Genomic DNA, 16,509 nt, shown 5'->3' with positions numbered 1-16,509 from the left:
TGGAAATGTAATTGAGGAAAATATGTAATAAAAATATTAAAAAAAGAAAAAAATAGAAGAAAACAACTATTTCTAAATAAATTTCTTTGCAGGGTGAGATATGAAATATACAAATAGAAATATGTATGTTCCAACCTCAGTTTCTCATTTTTGAGAGTTTTTTTCAAACATACAACAGTCTACAGAATTGCTACTTCTGGATCAAAATAGAACACATATTATAATGTGAATAAAAAAACTTGTCCCACTGGGCAGTGATAGTGCACGCCTTTGATCCCAGCACTCGGGAGGCAGAGGCAGGCTGATCAGTGAATTCTAGTCCAGCCTGGTCTACAAAGTGAATTCCAGGACAGCCAGGGCTATACAGAGAAACCTTGTCTTGAAAGAAACCAAACCAACTGTCCCATCTTTCTGGAACCTTTTTATGCCACTCCTTCTGTTCACAGAGAAGGATGTAGTCTGTATACAGCTACCAGGGCAAATAAAAGATTTTTTAAATTATTTAACAAAACTTAATTGCTACCACAAACTTAGCCTTCACTGACCATAGTTCAACTTTACTCACCAAACTATTACTTCACTTTTAAAAACTGCCTTATACTCCAGGTTCAAAAAGAAAATTCTTTCAAAAATAAAATCATTTAACTGTCAACATAACTTTACCCTGCTTTAACAACAAATTCACCCATATAAACCAGACTTTTTATTTTGAACAACTACCTTCCACTGCCTACTTTATAACAGTGTCCCTTTATCCACATTTCAAGTCCCTTACTTGTTATCTTTAGTTTCACGTGCTCTAATCATGTTTTACACACTCACTTAGAAGTTTGTCCATAATTCTGTCTATTTTCATTCAATCCATTGGGTTTCTTCTGGCTTTGCTCTACACCTGATGCAACTTTTCAAAGTGTTTACCTCTACCAATGAAGTACTCCTTCCTATATCACCCTTGAGCAGTGACTCAGTTACTGCTGCTAACTCACTTTTTCATCTATTTCTCTAGTCATAAACAACAAAATCCAGGTTACCAAAAAAAATTAGACTGTTTTTTTGGAAAGGAGCTAAGACATTCTGGAGACTACATAAGATCTCTATGTCTGTATATTCTTTTTATGCTTTAATAATAAAGCAAAGCCAAACTAACCAAAGAATATAAAAAACAAGTTCATCAAACACTGTCATGGCCTGAATATGGCCCTCTGCACTATCCACTCTAATCTCTATGAAAAAATCCTAGTGTCATCTGATTTCTAATTATATTCACATGTTACAATGTTTTCTTCTGTTTAAGTTCCCACTTCTATCTCTCTCTGCTCCATTCAGTAAATGTTCCAACCTTTATACTAAGCTTAAAGGCTGTCTCTGGAAGTGAGTTTACATATTCCATTGCACCATCTTAAAATTATTTTGGGGCCTGAGAAAATGGTTCAACATTCAGTACTTTCAAAAGCCCTCCCATAGAACTTGAGTTCAGTTTCTAACACCCATATCAAGTGGCTCCCAACTGCTTGAATCTGCATTTGCTGATTATCCAATGGCTTCTTCTGTCTCTGCAAATGAATGAATATGTAAAAACACACATGCAGACACACATGTACAGATAAATTGTAAAAAATAATTTTTATACTCCTAATTCCTACATAACCATATTCAAGATGTTGAAATGCTAAAAAAATGACAAAGGACTCAAAAGTCCACTTTTATGGATTATTAATAAACCCAAAGTGAGTATAAATAAGCAGGTAAAGAAATTCAGCTGTCAGTTCCAGGATAGAATGAGATTCTCAGCAACTATGATACAAAATGTATCAGGCAGAGGTTCTGCAAAGAAAGATCCAGGTAAAGAAAAACTGAAGAAATCAAAAATTGAAATCAGTGGATCACTGTTCCCAGAAAGGTAGAAAAAGTAGGAATCAGCTTGGAGATGAGAGTTTCAGGTCAGATGGAGGACTGTATCACAACTCATCTCCTTCAGCGGAAATCACCGGTTACAAAGCACGTATTTGTGTAATGATGAAAGTCTATAACAAACCAAATGTCCATAGGCACATTTATAAATGCTATTGGAAAATGACTGATGTTAAGTACATTCACGCACACGTACGTGCACGTGCACGCACACGCACACACACACACACACAGACAGAGAGAGAGACAGAGACAGAGAGACAGGGATAGAAAGGTAGAAAAGCAAATGACAAATCCAAGCATGAAATTGTAATGCTTATTCTAAAAATATCCTGTCTCAAGTTTATGTAAACATTGCTCACCATTTATTCTCTTAATTGTCAATAAGAGCTGATCAGTCAATAACTGAGCAGGGGAAAGATTAAGGCTAGACTTCAGATTCCAGGAAGAAGTGAAGAGAAAGAAAGAGGAGCAAGGATTCACCACATGGAGAGGCTCCCAGAGATACCATGAAATAACACCTGGAGCATAGAGAGCAAAATGAATAGTAAAATGCAAACATCTTGGAGATTTGGACTGGGAGGTAGTCAGATTAGCTTAGAGGACTAAAATAGATTAATAATTGCTCAGCTATTGTGCCACAAAAGCTTGATTAAATAAATCTTATAGTCTATATCTCATTCACTTGGGAGCTAGGCAGGATAAACAAGAATCTGGTACTAATAAAAGTGATTTAGCAAAGTAGTTTTAATTTTCTGAATGTATCACATACTTATGTGGTGGAAAAACCCAGCTAGAACTCAACTTGAAGCTTCACCCTTACTAGCAAGGGTTCACAGTACTAAAATATACTACAGACACAACCACAATAAGAAAAAGATCGTCAGCCCCAGACAACTATGAACCCTCTGAGCTATAATAACTACCTACTTTCAAGGTATGCTAACTGACACAATGGTGGTAAGACTGTTATGGAATGAATTAGTTTTTCGGTAGACTTAAGTAAGACTCATCCCATGAAATGGAACCTATAAATGACATTGCCAATGGGACAAATAACCTATGAAAAGATAGGACTGGGGCTCTGGGGGAAAATGTAGCACTGCTATACTGGTAAATACAATAAAGTGATTCATAATGAAATATTCATTCATCTTTGCATCCCTCAAGCTTTATCAGAGAAACTTCATTCAGTGGATGGTAATGAACATAGAGACCTACAAGTGGACTACATGGAAGAAAGTAAAAGACATTGGACTACTCAACCGGTTGTACATGGCATGTCTGTATTACACCCCTACTATCAAGGCTCAGGAATCTATGTGAAAGTGCAGGAAAAAATTAGAAGAATCATAGACGGTAAAAAGTATTCAAAGAGACAGCGTTTTCGAGGCTAAGCAGGAAAGATGCATAAGTGAACTCACAAAGATTGCAAAAAAAAAAAAAAGTATAATTGTAGAAGATCAAGGCTGACAAAATTCTAGAATGAAAAGAGGGGAAATAGTAACAAATCTCAGCACTAGCCAGGTACTGCTCTGAGAGAAGATCATATTTGTTCAGTGGAATAACACTGTGTATCACTCTCAGAGAGGCCTGTTCAAGAGTAGTCTGAAAACACATGCACAACTCGTATTTTTATGTGTTCCTCTTAATCTCCTTTTATTCAAGACATGCCTTTTCTATATAATAGTACCAGCTGTCCTTGAATTTGTTTTGTAGACCAGGCTGTCCTCAAACTCACAGAAATCCACCTGCCTCTGTCTCCTGAGTGCTAGGATTAAAGGCATGTAAAACCAGGCTTTCTCTACTTAATAGCAGAAAAAAAAAAAAAAACAGGAAATCAGGTGAATAGTGAGGTATGGAAAGATCCTGGAGGAATTGGGAGCAGAGAGAATATATGAACAAAATAAACTGTATCAAATTCTCAAAGAACCAGGACATCCTGAGTTTTGCAGGCAAATGAATGGAACTAGAAAATATCATCCTGATCTCTGTGCACCATCCCTGCCAGAGTAGAGTCGGCCTTCAGGGAGGGCTCTGACCCCTGGACTCAGGTGAGAGTGCCATCTTATATCCCGGGTCTCTCAGAGATTAGTCCACACTGGAGGATGTGGAGAAATAGGAAGACTCCTCCACTGCTGATGAAATTGCAAGCTTGTACAACCACTCTGGAAATTAGTTTGGCGGTTCCTCAGAAAATTGGACATAGTACTACTGGACAATCCAGCAATAACTCTCCTGGGAATAGACCCAGAAGAAGTTCCAACTTGTAATGAGGACACATGCGCCACTATGTTCATAGTAGCCGTATTTATAATAGCCAGAAGCTGGAAAGACCCCAGATGTCCCTCAACAGAGGAATGGATACAGAAAATGAGGTACATTTATATAATGGAGTACTGCTCAGCTATTAAAAAGAATGAACTTATGAAATTCTTAGGCAAATGGATGGATCTAGAGGATATCATCCTGAGTGAGGTAATCCAATCACAAAAGAACACACATGATATGCACTCACTGATAAGTGGATATTAGCCCAGAAATTTACAATACCCAAGATACAATTTGCAAAACACATGAAACTCAAGAAGAAGGAAGACCAAAGTGTGGATACTTCATTCCTTCATAGAATGGGGAACAAAATACCCATGGAAGGAGTTACAGACACAAAGTTTGGAGCTGAGATGGAAGAAAGGACCATCCAGAGACTGCCCCACCTGGGGAATCCATCCCATAAACAACCACCAAACCCAGACACTATTACATGTGCCAGCAAGATTTTGCTGACAGGATCCTGATATAGCTATCTCTTTTGAGGCTATGCCATTGCCTGTCAAATACACTAGTGGATGCTCACAGTCATCTATTGGATGGAACACAGTACCCTCAATGAAGGAGCTAGAGAAAGTACCCAAGGAGCTAAAGGGGTCAGCAACCCTATAGGAGGAACAACAATAAGAACTAATCAGTACCCCTCAGAGCTTGTGTCTCTAAGTTGCATATGTAGCAGAGGATGGCTTAGTCATCCATCAATGGGAGGAGAGACCCTTGGTCTTGCAAAAATTATATGCCCCACTAAAGGGGAATGCCAGGGCCAGGAAGCAGGAGTGGGTAGATTGGGGAGCAGGGTGGGGGATTTTGGAAGAAGAAACTAGGAAAGGGGATAGCATTTGAAATGTAAATGAAGAAAGTATCTAATAAAAAAAGAAAGAAGAGCTGGGGGTGGTGGCACAAGCCTTTAATCCCAGCACTCAGGAGGCAGAGACAGGCAGATTTCTGAGTTCAAGGCCAGCCTGGCCTACAAAGTGAGTTCCAGGACAGCCAGGGATATACAGAGAAAACTTGTCTCAAAAAACAAAAAACAAACAAAAAAAGAAAAAGAAAAAGAAAAGAAAGAAAGAAAGAAAATATCCTGGGTGAGGTAACTCAGACACAAAGGACATGCATGATATGGACTTCTAATAAGTGGATATTAGCCAAAAGAAAAAAAAAACTACAGAATATCCAAGATAGAGTCCACAGAATTCAAAAAGGTTAACCAGCCAAACAGTCTAAGTGAAACTGCCTCAATTCCACTTGGGAGGGAAAAGAAAACAATCACAGGAAGTGGAAGAGAGGGAGGTACCTGGGTAGGAAAGGGGACATGGAGGAGAAGAGGGGAACATGATCAGGTATTAGGTGAGGGAAAAGGACTGAAGCATGAAGGGCCAACAGAAAGAATGGAAACAGGGAACCTCGGGAGGTAAGAGGTGATGGGACCCTCCAGAATCTACCAGAGACCTGAGAAGTGAGAGACTCTCAGGACCCAAAGGGAGGGACTTTATTTTTTATTAGATATTTTCTTTATTTACATTTCAAATGCTATCCCGAAAGTTCCCTGTACCCTCCCTGCACCCTGCTCTGCTACCCACCCACTCCCACTTCTTGGCCCTAGCGTTCCCCTGCACTGGGCCATATAATGCTTGCAAGACCAAGGGGCCTCTCTTCTCAATGATGGCCGACTAGACCATCTTCTGCTACATATGCTGCTAGAGACACGAACTCTGGGGGTACTGATTAGTTCATATTGTTGTTCCACCTATAGGGTTGCAGACCCCTTCAGCTCCTTGGGTACTTTCTCTAGCTCCTCCACTGGGGGCCCTGTGTTCCATCCAATAGATGACTGTGAGCATCCACTTCTGTTTTTGCCAGGCACTGCCATAGCCTCACACAAGAAATCTTGCTGGCATATGCAAGAGTGTCTGAGTTTGGTGGCTGATTATGGGATGGATCCCTGGCTGGGATAGTCTCTGGATGGTCCATCCTTTTGTAATTGCCCGACAAGGTAGAGAGGGAACTTATAGAACCCACCTCCAGCAGATACACAGGGCATCAAGTGAGAGATGGGGTTGCCATACCACAGTCAAAAACTCTGACCCATAATTGTTCCTCTCTGAAAGAACTGCAGGGAGAAAAATGGAGAAGAGCCTGAGGAAAAGGAGGTCCTCACTAGTGACAGGCCCAAAGTGGGATATAACTCAGGAGGAGGCTTCAAGGCCTGACACTATTACTAAGGCTAAGGGGTGCTCACAAAAAGGGATCTATCATGACTGCTCTCTGAAAGACCCAACAAGCAGCTGAAAGAGTCAGATGCAGATATTTACATCCAACCAATGGACAGAAGCTGATGTTCTGTGGTTGAATTAGGGAAAAGCCCGGAAGAAGCTGAGGAGGAGGGCTACCCTGTAGGAGGACCAGTAGTCTCAATTAACTTGGACCCATGAGATCTCTCAGACACTGGACTACCAACCAGGCAGCATACACCAGCTGATATGAGGCCTCCAACACATATACAGCAGAGGACTGTCAGGTCTGAGTCAGTCAGAGAAGAAGCACCTAACCCTCAAGAAACCAGAGGCCACAGGGAATGGAGAGGTTTGGTAGGGTGAGAGTTGGGGAGTGGGGATATCCTCATGGAGACAAGTAGGGAAGGAGATATTGGATGTGGAACATTCAGAGGGAGGACTGGGAAGCAGATAAAATCTGGAGTGTTAAAAAAAGATTATATAAAATTTTTAAAAGTAAAATTAAAATAAAAAGAACAGCAATTTAAAAAGAAAACAAATATTTTAAACAAAGGTACTACTTAAATTGAAGTTATAGGTACATCAGAATTTCATATCATCAGGAAATAGTCTAATTTTCTCAAAAGTAGGCTTTCATTAAGTAACAAGCATAATTTACTCCTCACAGTGAAAATCTCTAGCAATTTAACATTGGTCTACCTTTTGTATTTGTTTTCTTAAAACACCAAAGTCTTTCCTTTTGAAAGCACCAAACTATTATTCAATGTACAAAAATCATATTGTGAGACAATCACCTGGGGCCTCTTCTTCATTTCCCAAAAGAGCAGTTCTAAGTCTCCATAGTCTGGTCCTTCTTTTGCGCCTTGGTCTTTTTTCAACTATTTTGAGAAACAAAGAGAGGAATAAAAATTATGGGCACTTAAAAGTTAGAACAAATTATATTTCTATATTAATGCCTAATATTAAAGATTCTTATAAGTTATACACTAATATATTTCTATCATAAAAAGACCACAGTCATTCTCATGTAATACGTAAGTTTCCAATTAATTTAGATACTACACTACTAATATTTTATGTGAAGTTAACTTGCCAGATTATGTCTATATATTAACAGTTTAAAAACAGATATTGCAGTAAACATGCATCAATAATTTCTTTAATAGAAAAACATTTTATATAGCATAAATTACCAATTCTAAATAAAAAATTTTATTGCTGATATTACACACATTTTTGATACATGATAGAATTTTATAGATAAGGGTATCTATATTAAAATTAGATATCAAATAATCTAATGATGTTTCTGAAGGTCTTAGAAGAATAAAAACAAGCCAACTAAATATTTGCAGAAGGGAAAATGACTAACCCTAAAATTACTGAAGCAAAAAGCAAAAAAAAAAAAATTAAATATTTACTTTATTGAAATATAAAAACTGATAAACCTTTAGTTACACTAACCAAAACAAATAAACAAATCAGTAAAATAAGAGATGAAAATGGTAATATTGCAATATAAAGCAACAAACTCCAAAGGATTTGAAAATACAGAATCAAGTAATGAGGGTAAATACATTTTATGTTCACTTTTAAGAAGGCTTACAAGTAAACCTCAAAGGACTACAATTTAAAGTAGTGGTAAAAACAAGCATCATTTTTTTTCTCAGTAAGCCAATGTAGTGATTTAATTTTCCTCCCTGGATTTTGTTGATAAAAACATTTATCTTGGTTGACCTCAGTTATTTTTGAATAAAAATAACTAAGTTTTCAATTTTATAGGCTTCAACCTTGAAGTGAAAAATTCAACCTTTATATACTTTCAAGGGGAAAAAATATGTACCAAATATTTGAAAGATTACTTTCTGGCAATTTCCTAGTAATTACTGCAATAAAAGGATAAGAATATCTAAGTAAATAAAAAAATCAATACAATTCTATAAACATGAAAACAAAATGCAATGCATGTTCTGTAAGATGTCTCTAGTTGGTCTCTATGAGTATAGGGAACTAATATTCCGTCTCTAGTTGGTCTCTATGAGTATAGGGAACTAATATTCCAATTATTAATTAAAATATTCTAAAGCATATATAATAAAATATCAGCAAAGAAAGTGTTAAATCTAAAAAAAGGGATTCTTCATATAAAACATCCAGGAAATCTGGGACACTCTGAAAATTCTTAACCTAAGAATAATAGGAATAGAAAGGTTAAGAGTCCCAGCCCCAAGAACCAGAAAATAGTTTTAAAAAATATTTAGAAGAAAAATTCCCCAACCTAAATAAACTTGACTATAAACACACAAAAGGCTTACAAAATACCAATTGGATTGGACAAGAAAACAAAATCCTCCCACCACATTATATTCTAAACACAAAATCTGCAAAAAAAAAAGAAAGAAAGAGAGAGAGAGAGAGAGAGAGAGAGAGAGAGAGAGGAAGGAAGGAAGGAAGGAAGGAAGGAAGGAAGGAAGGAAGGAAGGAAGAAAGGAAGAAGAAAGAAAGAAAGAAAGAAAGAAAGAAAGAAAGAAAGAAAGAAAATATTAAAAGCAGAAAGGGAAAAAGACCAAATAACATCCCAAAGGTAGAGAACCAACCCGACAGTATTAATGATACTTTTATGGTTGCAGACAGGAACCTAGAATAATTGTCTCCTGAGAGTCAAAATAGATAAACAATCTAAACACTTCTGTAAATAACAGCAAGAATAACTATTTTAGAGAAAAAAACCTATTTGATATAAGCATAATATTTCACTTACATAGGAAGGAATGTAACTTTTGGAGTTGTCATACAGCCTGCCCTATATCTGTAGATCTGACCACCAATAAACTAAGGAAAAAAATCTGTACCACCAGTGAACATATACAGACCTTTGTAATTATTTCTTAAATGACACAATACAACTATTTCTGTAGCACATTTGGACTAGGACTAAGTAGTTTAGTGATGATTTAAAATACAAAGGATGGTATGCATAGATTATACACAAATACTCTACCACTATATATAGAACTTCATCATTCTTGGATTTGCTATCTCTAGAGGCCAGAGAACTAGTCCTTGAGACTGAGGGATGAATTAACTAAAACTAATAGATATATAGTCTCACTGTCAGCAATGAATGTTAGAATCCTCAAAACTTCAACTCAGTCTCAAGCAATCTCAGAATTTAAAGGTATATTATTTTATGTATCACAGGTAGAAGTCCTTCAGAAAACCTGTTGGCATGCCATAATGAAAAGGTCTCTCTGTTGTCCAGGTAGTTAATTTCTGGAAATACACAATACTACCTACCTCTAGTCACAAGAATACCCTCGGTCTGTATGTTTTAGCCATCCATTTACACATATACAACACAATTCCACAGATTATCACATATTCTTTATCATCATCTAAAGACTTCTGGATACTAGTTTTCCACTTTGCCTTCTACTTTTCTACAGAGTCCTCAACAAGAAAAAAATTTCTCTCCTTCCTTTCTCATTTTCAACTATTTATTATTTATTTACAAACTGATTTTACAAGGAAAAAGAACTAAGCTACAATAGAAAATTAGTTTCTAAAATGTAGTGGTAATTGTCCAAGTTTTTAATTTAAAACTTGGTGGATCTTGCATCAATTTCCCAATTCTAATCAGAAGACTTATACTCACTTCCCACTTGTCTATCACCTATACTCTACTACTATAATAATAGTAACAAGTCTGGACCTTAGCTCCTCTGTCATTTTGATGATCTATGTAGATGCCCATCTAGGAACTAGCAACATATTTTCTAATACTAAAAGTATATTAAATGCAAAATAATTATATGCCGTATTTTTAATAATCAGATTGCTGTTTGTTTTATAAATACAAAGATTTTTATGGTTGAAATAAGCAAAGACTGATATTTCCCTATATCTTTTAAAAACAACTTTTCAAAGTTACTAATCAAATAATAGTGATAAAAGTTTCAATAAGTAATATTTAAGGCAGGACTGTCTGGAGTAACTGTAATCTTAGGGTTATCTTGAATAAAAACTAACAAGGTAGACAATAAATTTATTTCACCAGACATTAGTTACAATATAAAGATAATTCCTACCTTTATGAATACCCCTGAAATGCAAGCTGCTGCTCTATTTCCCATTAGGGTGACTTAGGTCCCACTTCATAGCCATACTCCTTAGCAGGATTAAAACTGAATTTCTGGAGAAAGGGACTTACCAACAAAGTCTAAGTTGTCTGAGCAAGCCTGAATTTCTAGCAAATGGGGGTGGAGCATTGTAGATTTAAGGAAGGGGGAGTGAAAGGAATAGATAAAGGGAGTTGGTAATGTAATTTGTATATTGTCTGTGAGCTGTTGAGACAGGGATTATCAGTCACCTGCTCAAACTCCCTTAATTCTTGCATTCAGAGAAGGATCAAAGGTTACCCTGGATCAGAGAATTTGGAAGGAAATGAAAATACACAAAATCTAACTACCAATCTATTGTGTCTACCAAGAAAGTTACCCCTGTTTAACCACATATTCTTTTAACCAAGACATTTTTAATAGCCTTTATGAGAACTTCAATATATCAGAACACAGAACCCAAGTAAGATTTAAAAGTAGAGACACGCTTGTAATTACTTTAATATTTAACTGGAATATTTAAATCAGAGAAGAGACTTTTAATTACAATCTATTTCTTTGCCTCATAATAGCTTTCTTGTTCACACAATCAGAACACTTGATCCAAGTTATTCATATGAAACAAAAAAAATATCATGCTTCAAATTTCATGCCTTTTCAGTTAACCATTTAGATTGATGGTATCTCTAGCAATTTCATTTATACCTAACAAAAAGAATGTTTAATGTACAAAGTAATATTAACCTATTCTGAATTACAAATTTGGATGTTTAGATGTCCAACAAGACTGACACACTTAAATTTTGTTTAAACATTTTTCCTGAGAATTTTAAATGTGCATAAACTGTATTATGATCATATCTGTCTTGAACTTTTTATTGCCTTCATTATATACACCTCTGCCATTTTCTGGACTACCTTAAAAAAAAAAACCTACTTATTGCAGGTTTTTAACACACATAGTCCTACAGTAATGAAGTTGGTAAAGTCATGCTTTGTTTTAATGGAAAAGAATGTTTATAATATTTGAATAATACAAAGTCAACCTTTACACAGTACACAAGAGACCTCACAATGGGTGCAAAAATTACTTATTTTTTTATTAGGTATTTTCTTCATTTACATTTCCAATGCTATCCCAAAAGTCCCCCATACCCTCCCCCCCACTCCCCTACCCACCCACTCCCACTTCTTGGCCCTGGCGTTGCCCTGTACTGAGGCATATAAAGTTTGCAAGACCAATGGGCCTCTCTTTCCACTGATGACTAGGCCATCTTCTGATACATATGCAGCTACAGACACAAGCTCTGTGGGTTAGTTCATATTGTTGTTCCACCTATACAGTTGCAGACCCCTTCAGCTCCTTGAGAACTTTCTCTAGCTCCTCCATTGGGGACCCTGTGATCCATCCAATAGCTGACTATGAGCATCCACTTCTGTGTTTGCATAGCCTCACAAGAGACAGCTATATCAGGGTCCTTTCAGCAAATGTGTATGCAATCAATGGTAAAGTCATGCTTTAAAAGGTATAATCTTGAGCATAGTCTGGACCTAGACTCCCGACACATATGTAGATGTATAGCTTGAGATTCATGCAGGTCCTCCAGCAACTGGTTCTAGTGCCGTCCCTGACTGTTGTTGCCTGTTTGTAGATCCTGTTCCCCTAACTGGGATCCCTTGTCTGGCCTCAGTGGGAGAGGATGCACCTAGTCCTGTAGTGACTTGATGTGCTAGTGTGAGGTGATACCCAGGGGTGGCCTCCTTCTCAGATGAGAAGGTGAAGTGGGGATAGGGGAGGAGCTGCGGGGGCACTGTGCACTGGGAGAAGAGGGACTGATATCAGGATGTAAAGGGAATGAATGAATGGATGAAGTATATACAAATCTTAATTTTGACATTTAAAGAAGTAAAGCATAAGTTGTAGAACATACACTGTCCTTTGAACAAAGAAAATAGCAACAATTTCTAGGATTTTTGCTGAGGGGGGTAATAAAAAAAGAGCAAAGAATAAAGCTGATTCTTATTTGGAAATTAAAGATGTGAAATACTTCTTGAGAGAAAAACGTTGAACACTTAAGGAGAAAAATCCTAAATGCTACCTTTCCAAAATAAGAAAAGACTACATAAAAGAATCAGCTATACATTTTTAGGAGATCAAATATGGATATCAAAGTCTATTCTCTAAGATTTTTAATTAAGAGAAAATAGAATTTATACATTCCTGCATCAAAGAATATAAGCTTTCAATGAAATAGCAATTAATTGAAAGATAATTATGGTTTTCATTTTCATCATTCTTTTACTTTACCCTTAGGAACAGTGCATATGAAAAAGCAATTCACAGCTCCATCCTGCCGAGTCTAGGTTTGCTCCATCCTTCACTTTTCCTTTTGGATAGAAGGAATTTTACCATACCCTAGAGAGCCTGCAACATTAGACCCAAATCATGTGGAAGTTTACTTCCTGCTCTCTGAGATAGTTTATAATGTTACACTTAATTAAAGAATCATATTGCAAGACAATAACTTGGCACAACTGAAGACTATTATTACAATCAACAACATACTAGTATATAGTAAAACAAAGAAATTATTGGTTTAGGAATTATTTAAGTTCAAATTTTATTTATATAGTTTAGGATTAAAGTTATTAAGGACTGTTAAAGCAAAGTAGAAAGGTTCACAATATAACTATTTCTTAAAATACTCTCATAATCTTAGGAAAAAATAATGAAGCAAAAAAATCCTTTTAATTATTTTGTATTGTATTGTATATTGTCCCTGTATGTATGTCTGTGCATATGTCAGATCCCCTAGGACAGGAGTTTCAGATGGTTGTGAGCTGACATGTAGGTGCTAGGAATAAAACCCAGCTATCTCCGGAAGAGGAGACTGTGCTTTGACCACTGAGCAATTTCTCCAGACCCTTGGCCAAATTTTTAACAGAATCTTCTTTTTCTTTTCTTTTCTTTTTTTAGAATCTTATTTTTCTTAATGTCTCAAATTACAAATGCATGTCCCCATTTGGGAAAAATATGCATCATTTCAGTTTTGATCTTAAATCACTGAATTTTCTGTATTTGTTCCTTCCTATGTTAAATTATAAGGACTGGTAATGAACTCATATAACATTCTTGAAAAATGAGAAGGGTAATATGTGAAAAATAAACAGTAGTTTATAAGGAATTGCTAAAATTCTACCATTACAGAAATAATCTAAAGAATACTGAGATTTATGAAGAAGATATAAAAATGTGAGAAACAAGCTGAAAAAGAAAACCGCAAGATCAAATAAACTGTTAAACTGCAATAAGCCCTGTTTTCACTTAGTTGATTGTCTCCTACAATTTGCTAAGGACACAGAAACATATATGGAACTCTCCTCTTTATTCACAAGATACCCTATATTGGCTGTATTGTAAGGAAATTTGATAATGACATCAACAAAGACTTTGAAAGAACACAGTGTCATATAAAAGACAGGAAATAAGAAATAGGCACAAAACTCTCTATCCTTGCTAAGCCAAATTAAAACTTCATTATTTCTAATCATAGAAGTGTTCAGTTTTACAAACAAAAAGGGAAGAATTATTACTATTCTCCAAATCAAGTAGCATTCATATCTCACTGTACTTCTCTAAAACAACAGCTATATTGTTTTTAATTATCATTTTCCAAAGCTTTAAATGCTATGGAAAAGCAATTGTTGATAAATTGAAAAACATTTTTATTATACTTAAGAAATACAAAAAATATATAAATTTTTAATTAATGAAATATGATTAGCTTACTATCCCTTATGTCTTTTGAAATCAGTTAACAATAAGGTCCTTAAATTATGTAACATTTAAGTCAATAGGACTTCTGTTGAAAAGAAGACTATAATATTGAAAATCAAATGACTAGGGAAAATATTTATATTGGGGGACAAGGGTTTGAACTATCCAATAAATGAAACAAATTAGTAAAAGAGAAGAAATATTAAGGCTCAAAACATGGAAACAAGAGGTTTTTTACTCTTTAGCAAATTATTAATCAAAATGTAATAATAAAGAAATTTCAAAATCTTTTCAAAGATTGAGCAGCAGAGAGAAAACTAATTTGACCTATTTCTAAAGATAGGTAAGTCTGACTTCCTGAAAAGACCATTTGCCAGCTTAAAAGAAACATTCTCTACTTCAGCATAATTACTTTACCAAATGCAGAAGTATGGAAATATGTGTACATATAACGTCCAGTCTCGAAACATGAATGTAAAAATTACTTCAGTATCTAACAAGACAGAAATCCGGTTAAGTAAATTATGTACCTCTATGATTGAATGCATTAAAATTAAATTGCAATCTGTAGGGAAATATTTGAGACATGAATATATTTGTTGTTCAGGTCATGATGGGATTGCACTTTGATAAAATCAAAAATATATTTGATATACTTAATCTACTGAACATCACAACTTAAATTTAAGGCTAGTTTATCTTAAAACATGCTTATATCATTTATATTAGCTTATAGCTACATAAAATCATTTAACTTAAAATCCTAACTTAATTTTTTTAATTCTAATTTTAAAAATCCTTTAATATCTTATTTTTAAATAAAATCTTATGCTAGTTGGTATGCTCCCATTAAGACTCCATATCCTGATCCATCCTAGAGGACCTACCGCACTCAGAGCAGTTGGTAAGAAACCCTACACCATGCACACCCACGTGCACACCCCACCCCTGCCTGAGGTGCTAAGCTGCTCCTGGGAGCCTGGTGTATTCTGGACCCATCACCCATCAAATCCCAGCCCTTCCCCAATACCACTCCCCTTCCTCTCTACCATCCCTTCCACCCCTTCTGCCCAGTCCTTGCTGCTGAGTCAGATCCCTATTTGGTCTGCTCCCTTGAAGACTCCATATCCTGATCCATCTTAGAGGATCCACCGGGTCTGTGTTCATTCAGAGATGATACACCTAACCCTCAAGAGACTGGAGGCCCCAGGGAGTTTAGAGGTCAGGTGAGGTGGGGGTTGGGGCATCCACATGGAGACGGGGTAGATGGGGAGGTGTGGGATGTTGAGCAGTCGAAGGGTGAATGGGGCAACAGGAATGGAATATGAAGTGTAATAAATAAATTAATTTAATAAAAACTAAAATAAAATCTTATTGAAATCTGCATTCAATGTAAAACTCAGAAGGTATTTGGATATAAGAGACAAAGATGGACATTTTGCAAACATGATCCGTTATGAAAACATACAGTATCCAGAAGAAGAAACAATAGTTCCAACTGGAAAAACAGTTGTTTTTCCCCTGTTCTCCATTGTTCATGCCTAAAAATATTTTATCACACATACTAGATTAGGAAGTTATTAAACTTTATAATTCAATGTATGGTTTCTCTTACATGCTTATGCTTTTACTGAATTGTACTGATGAAACTTGTAAATTTAGTTATCCTAAGTTAGGGATCATCTACAGTCATGAGATAGTATGAAAAATATGCAAAATATTAGAATATTCAGGATAACATCTTTCAAACTGAAAGTTACTAACACACAAAGTAAAATACAAGTATATTCTTGTTACATAAAAGAAAAAAAAACCTTAAGGGATTATGAATGAAAGTCATATGAAAGACGCCCTGTGTGAACTATCACCACAAACAAACAAAAAACAATCAAACATCACCACCACCAGAAATAGAATCAGAACCAGAACCAGTATCACAGAGCTGGGGATGTACCTCAATATAGAAGAAAAATGGTACCGAAGGGTACATTCTAAAATCGCACATCTCAATCTTACCATATCTTAAGCAAAAAAAAAAAATCAATTTACAGAGTAAATTCAAAGTTTCTATCTTGTGATATGTCTATTCTACCTATACCCATTATGCACAGAAAATTTCCTTTTCTCTCGGAATAAT

The 16,509-nt window shown here is 35.8% G+C and overlaps 1 protein-coding gene across 1 annotated transcript in view; it reads right to left on the bottom strand.

The window, feature by feature from the left end:
• The window catches only part of Scml2 (Scm polycomb group protein like 2), a 90,730-nt gene that overhangs the window by 49,960 nt on the left and 24,261 nt on the right, over window positions 1-16,509 (bottom strand). Inside the window, exon 7 of the mRNA XM_021153348.2 lies at window positions 7,271-7,354. Within this exon, the coding sequence (XP_021009007.1) occupies window positions 7,271-7,354 (84 nt within the window). The remainder of the gene's footprint in view (window positions 1-7,270; window positions 7,355-16,509) is intronic.

The sequence above is a fragment of the Mus caroli genome, chromosome X, assembly GCF_900094665.2.
Source record: "Mus caroli chromosome X, CAROLI_EIJ_v1.1, whole genome shotgun sequence".
Taxonomy (NCBI): Eukaryota; Metazoa; Chordata; class Mammalia; order Rodentia; family Muridae; genus Mus; species Mus caroli.
The sequence above is the reverse complement of the archived record's forward strand: the minus strand, read 5'-3'. Positions and strand labels throughout refer to the sequence as shown.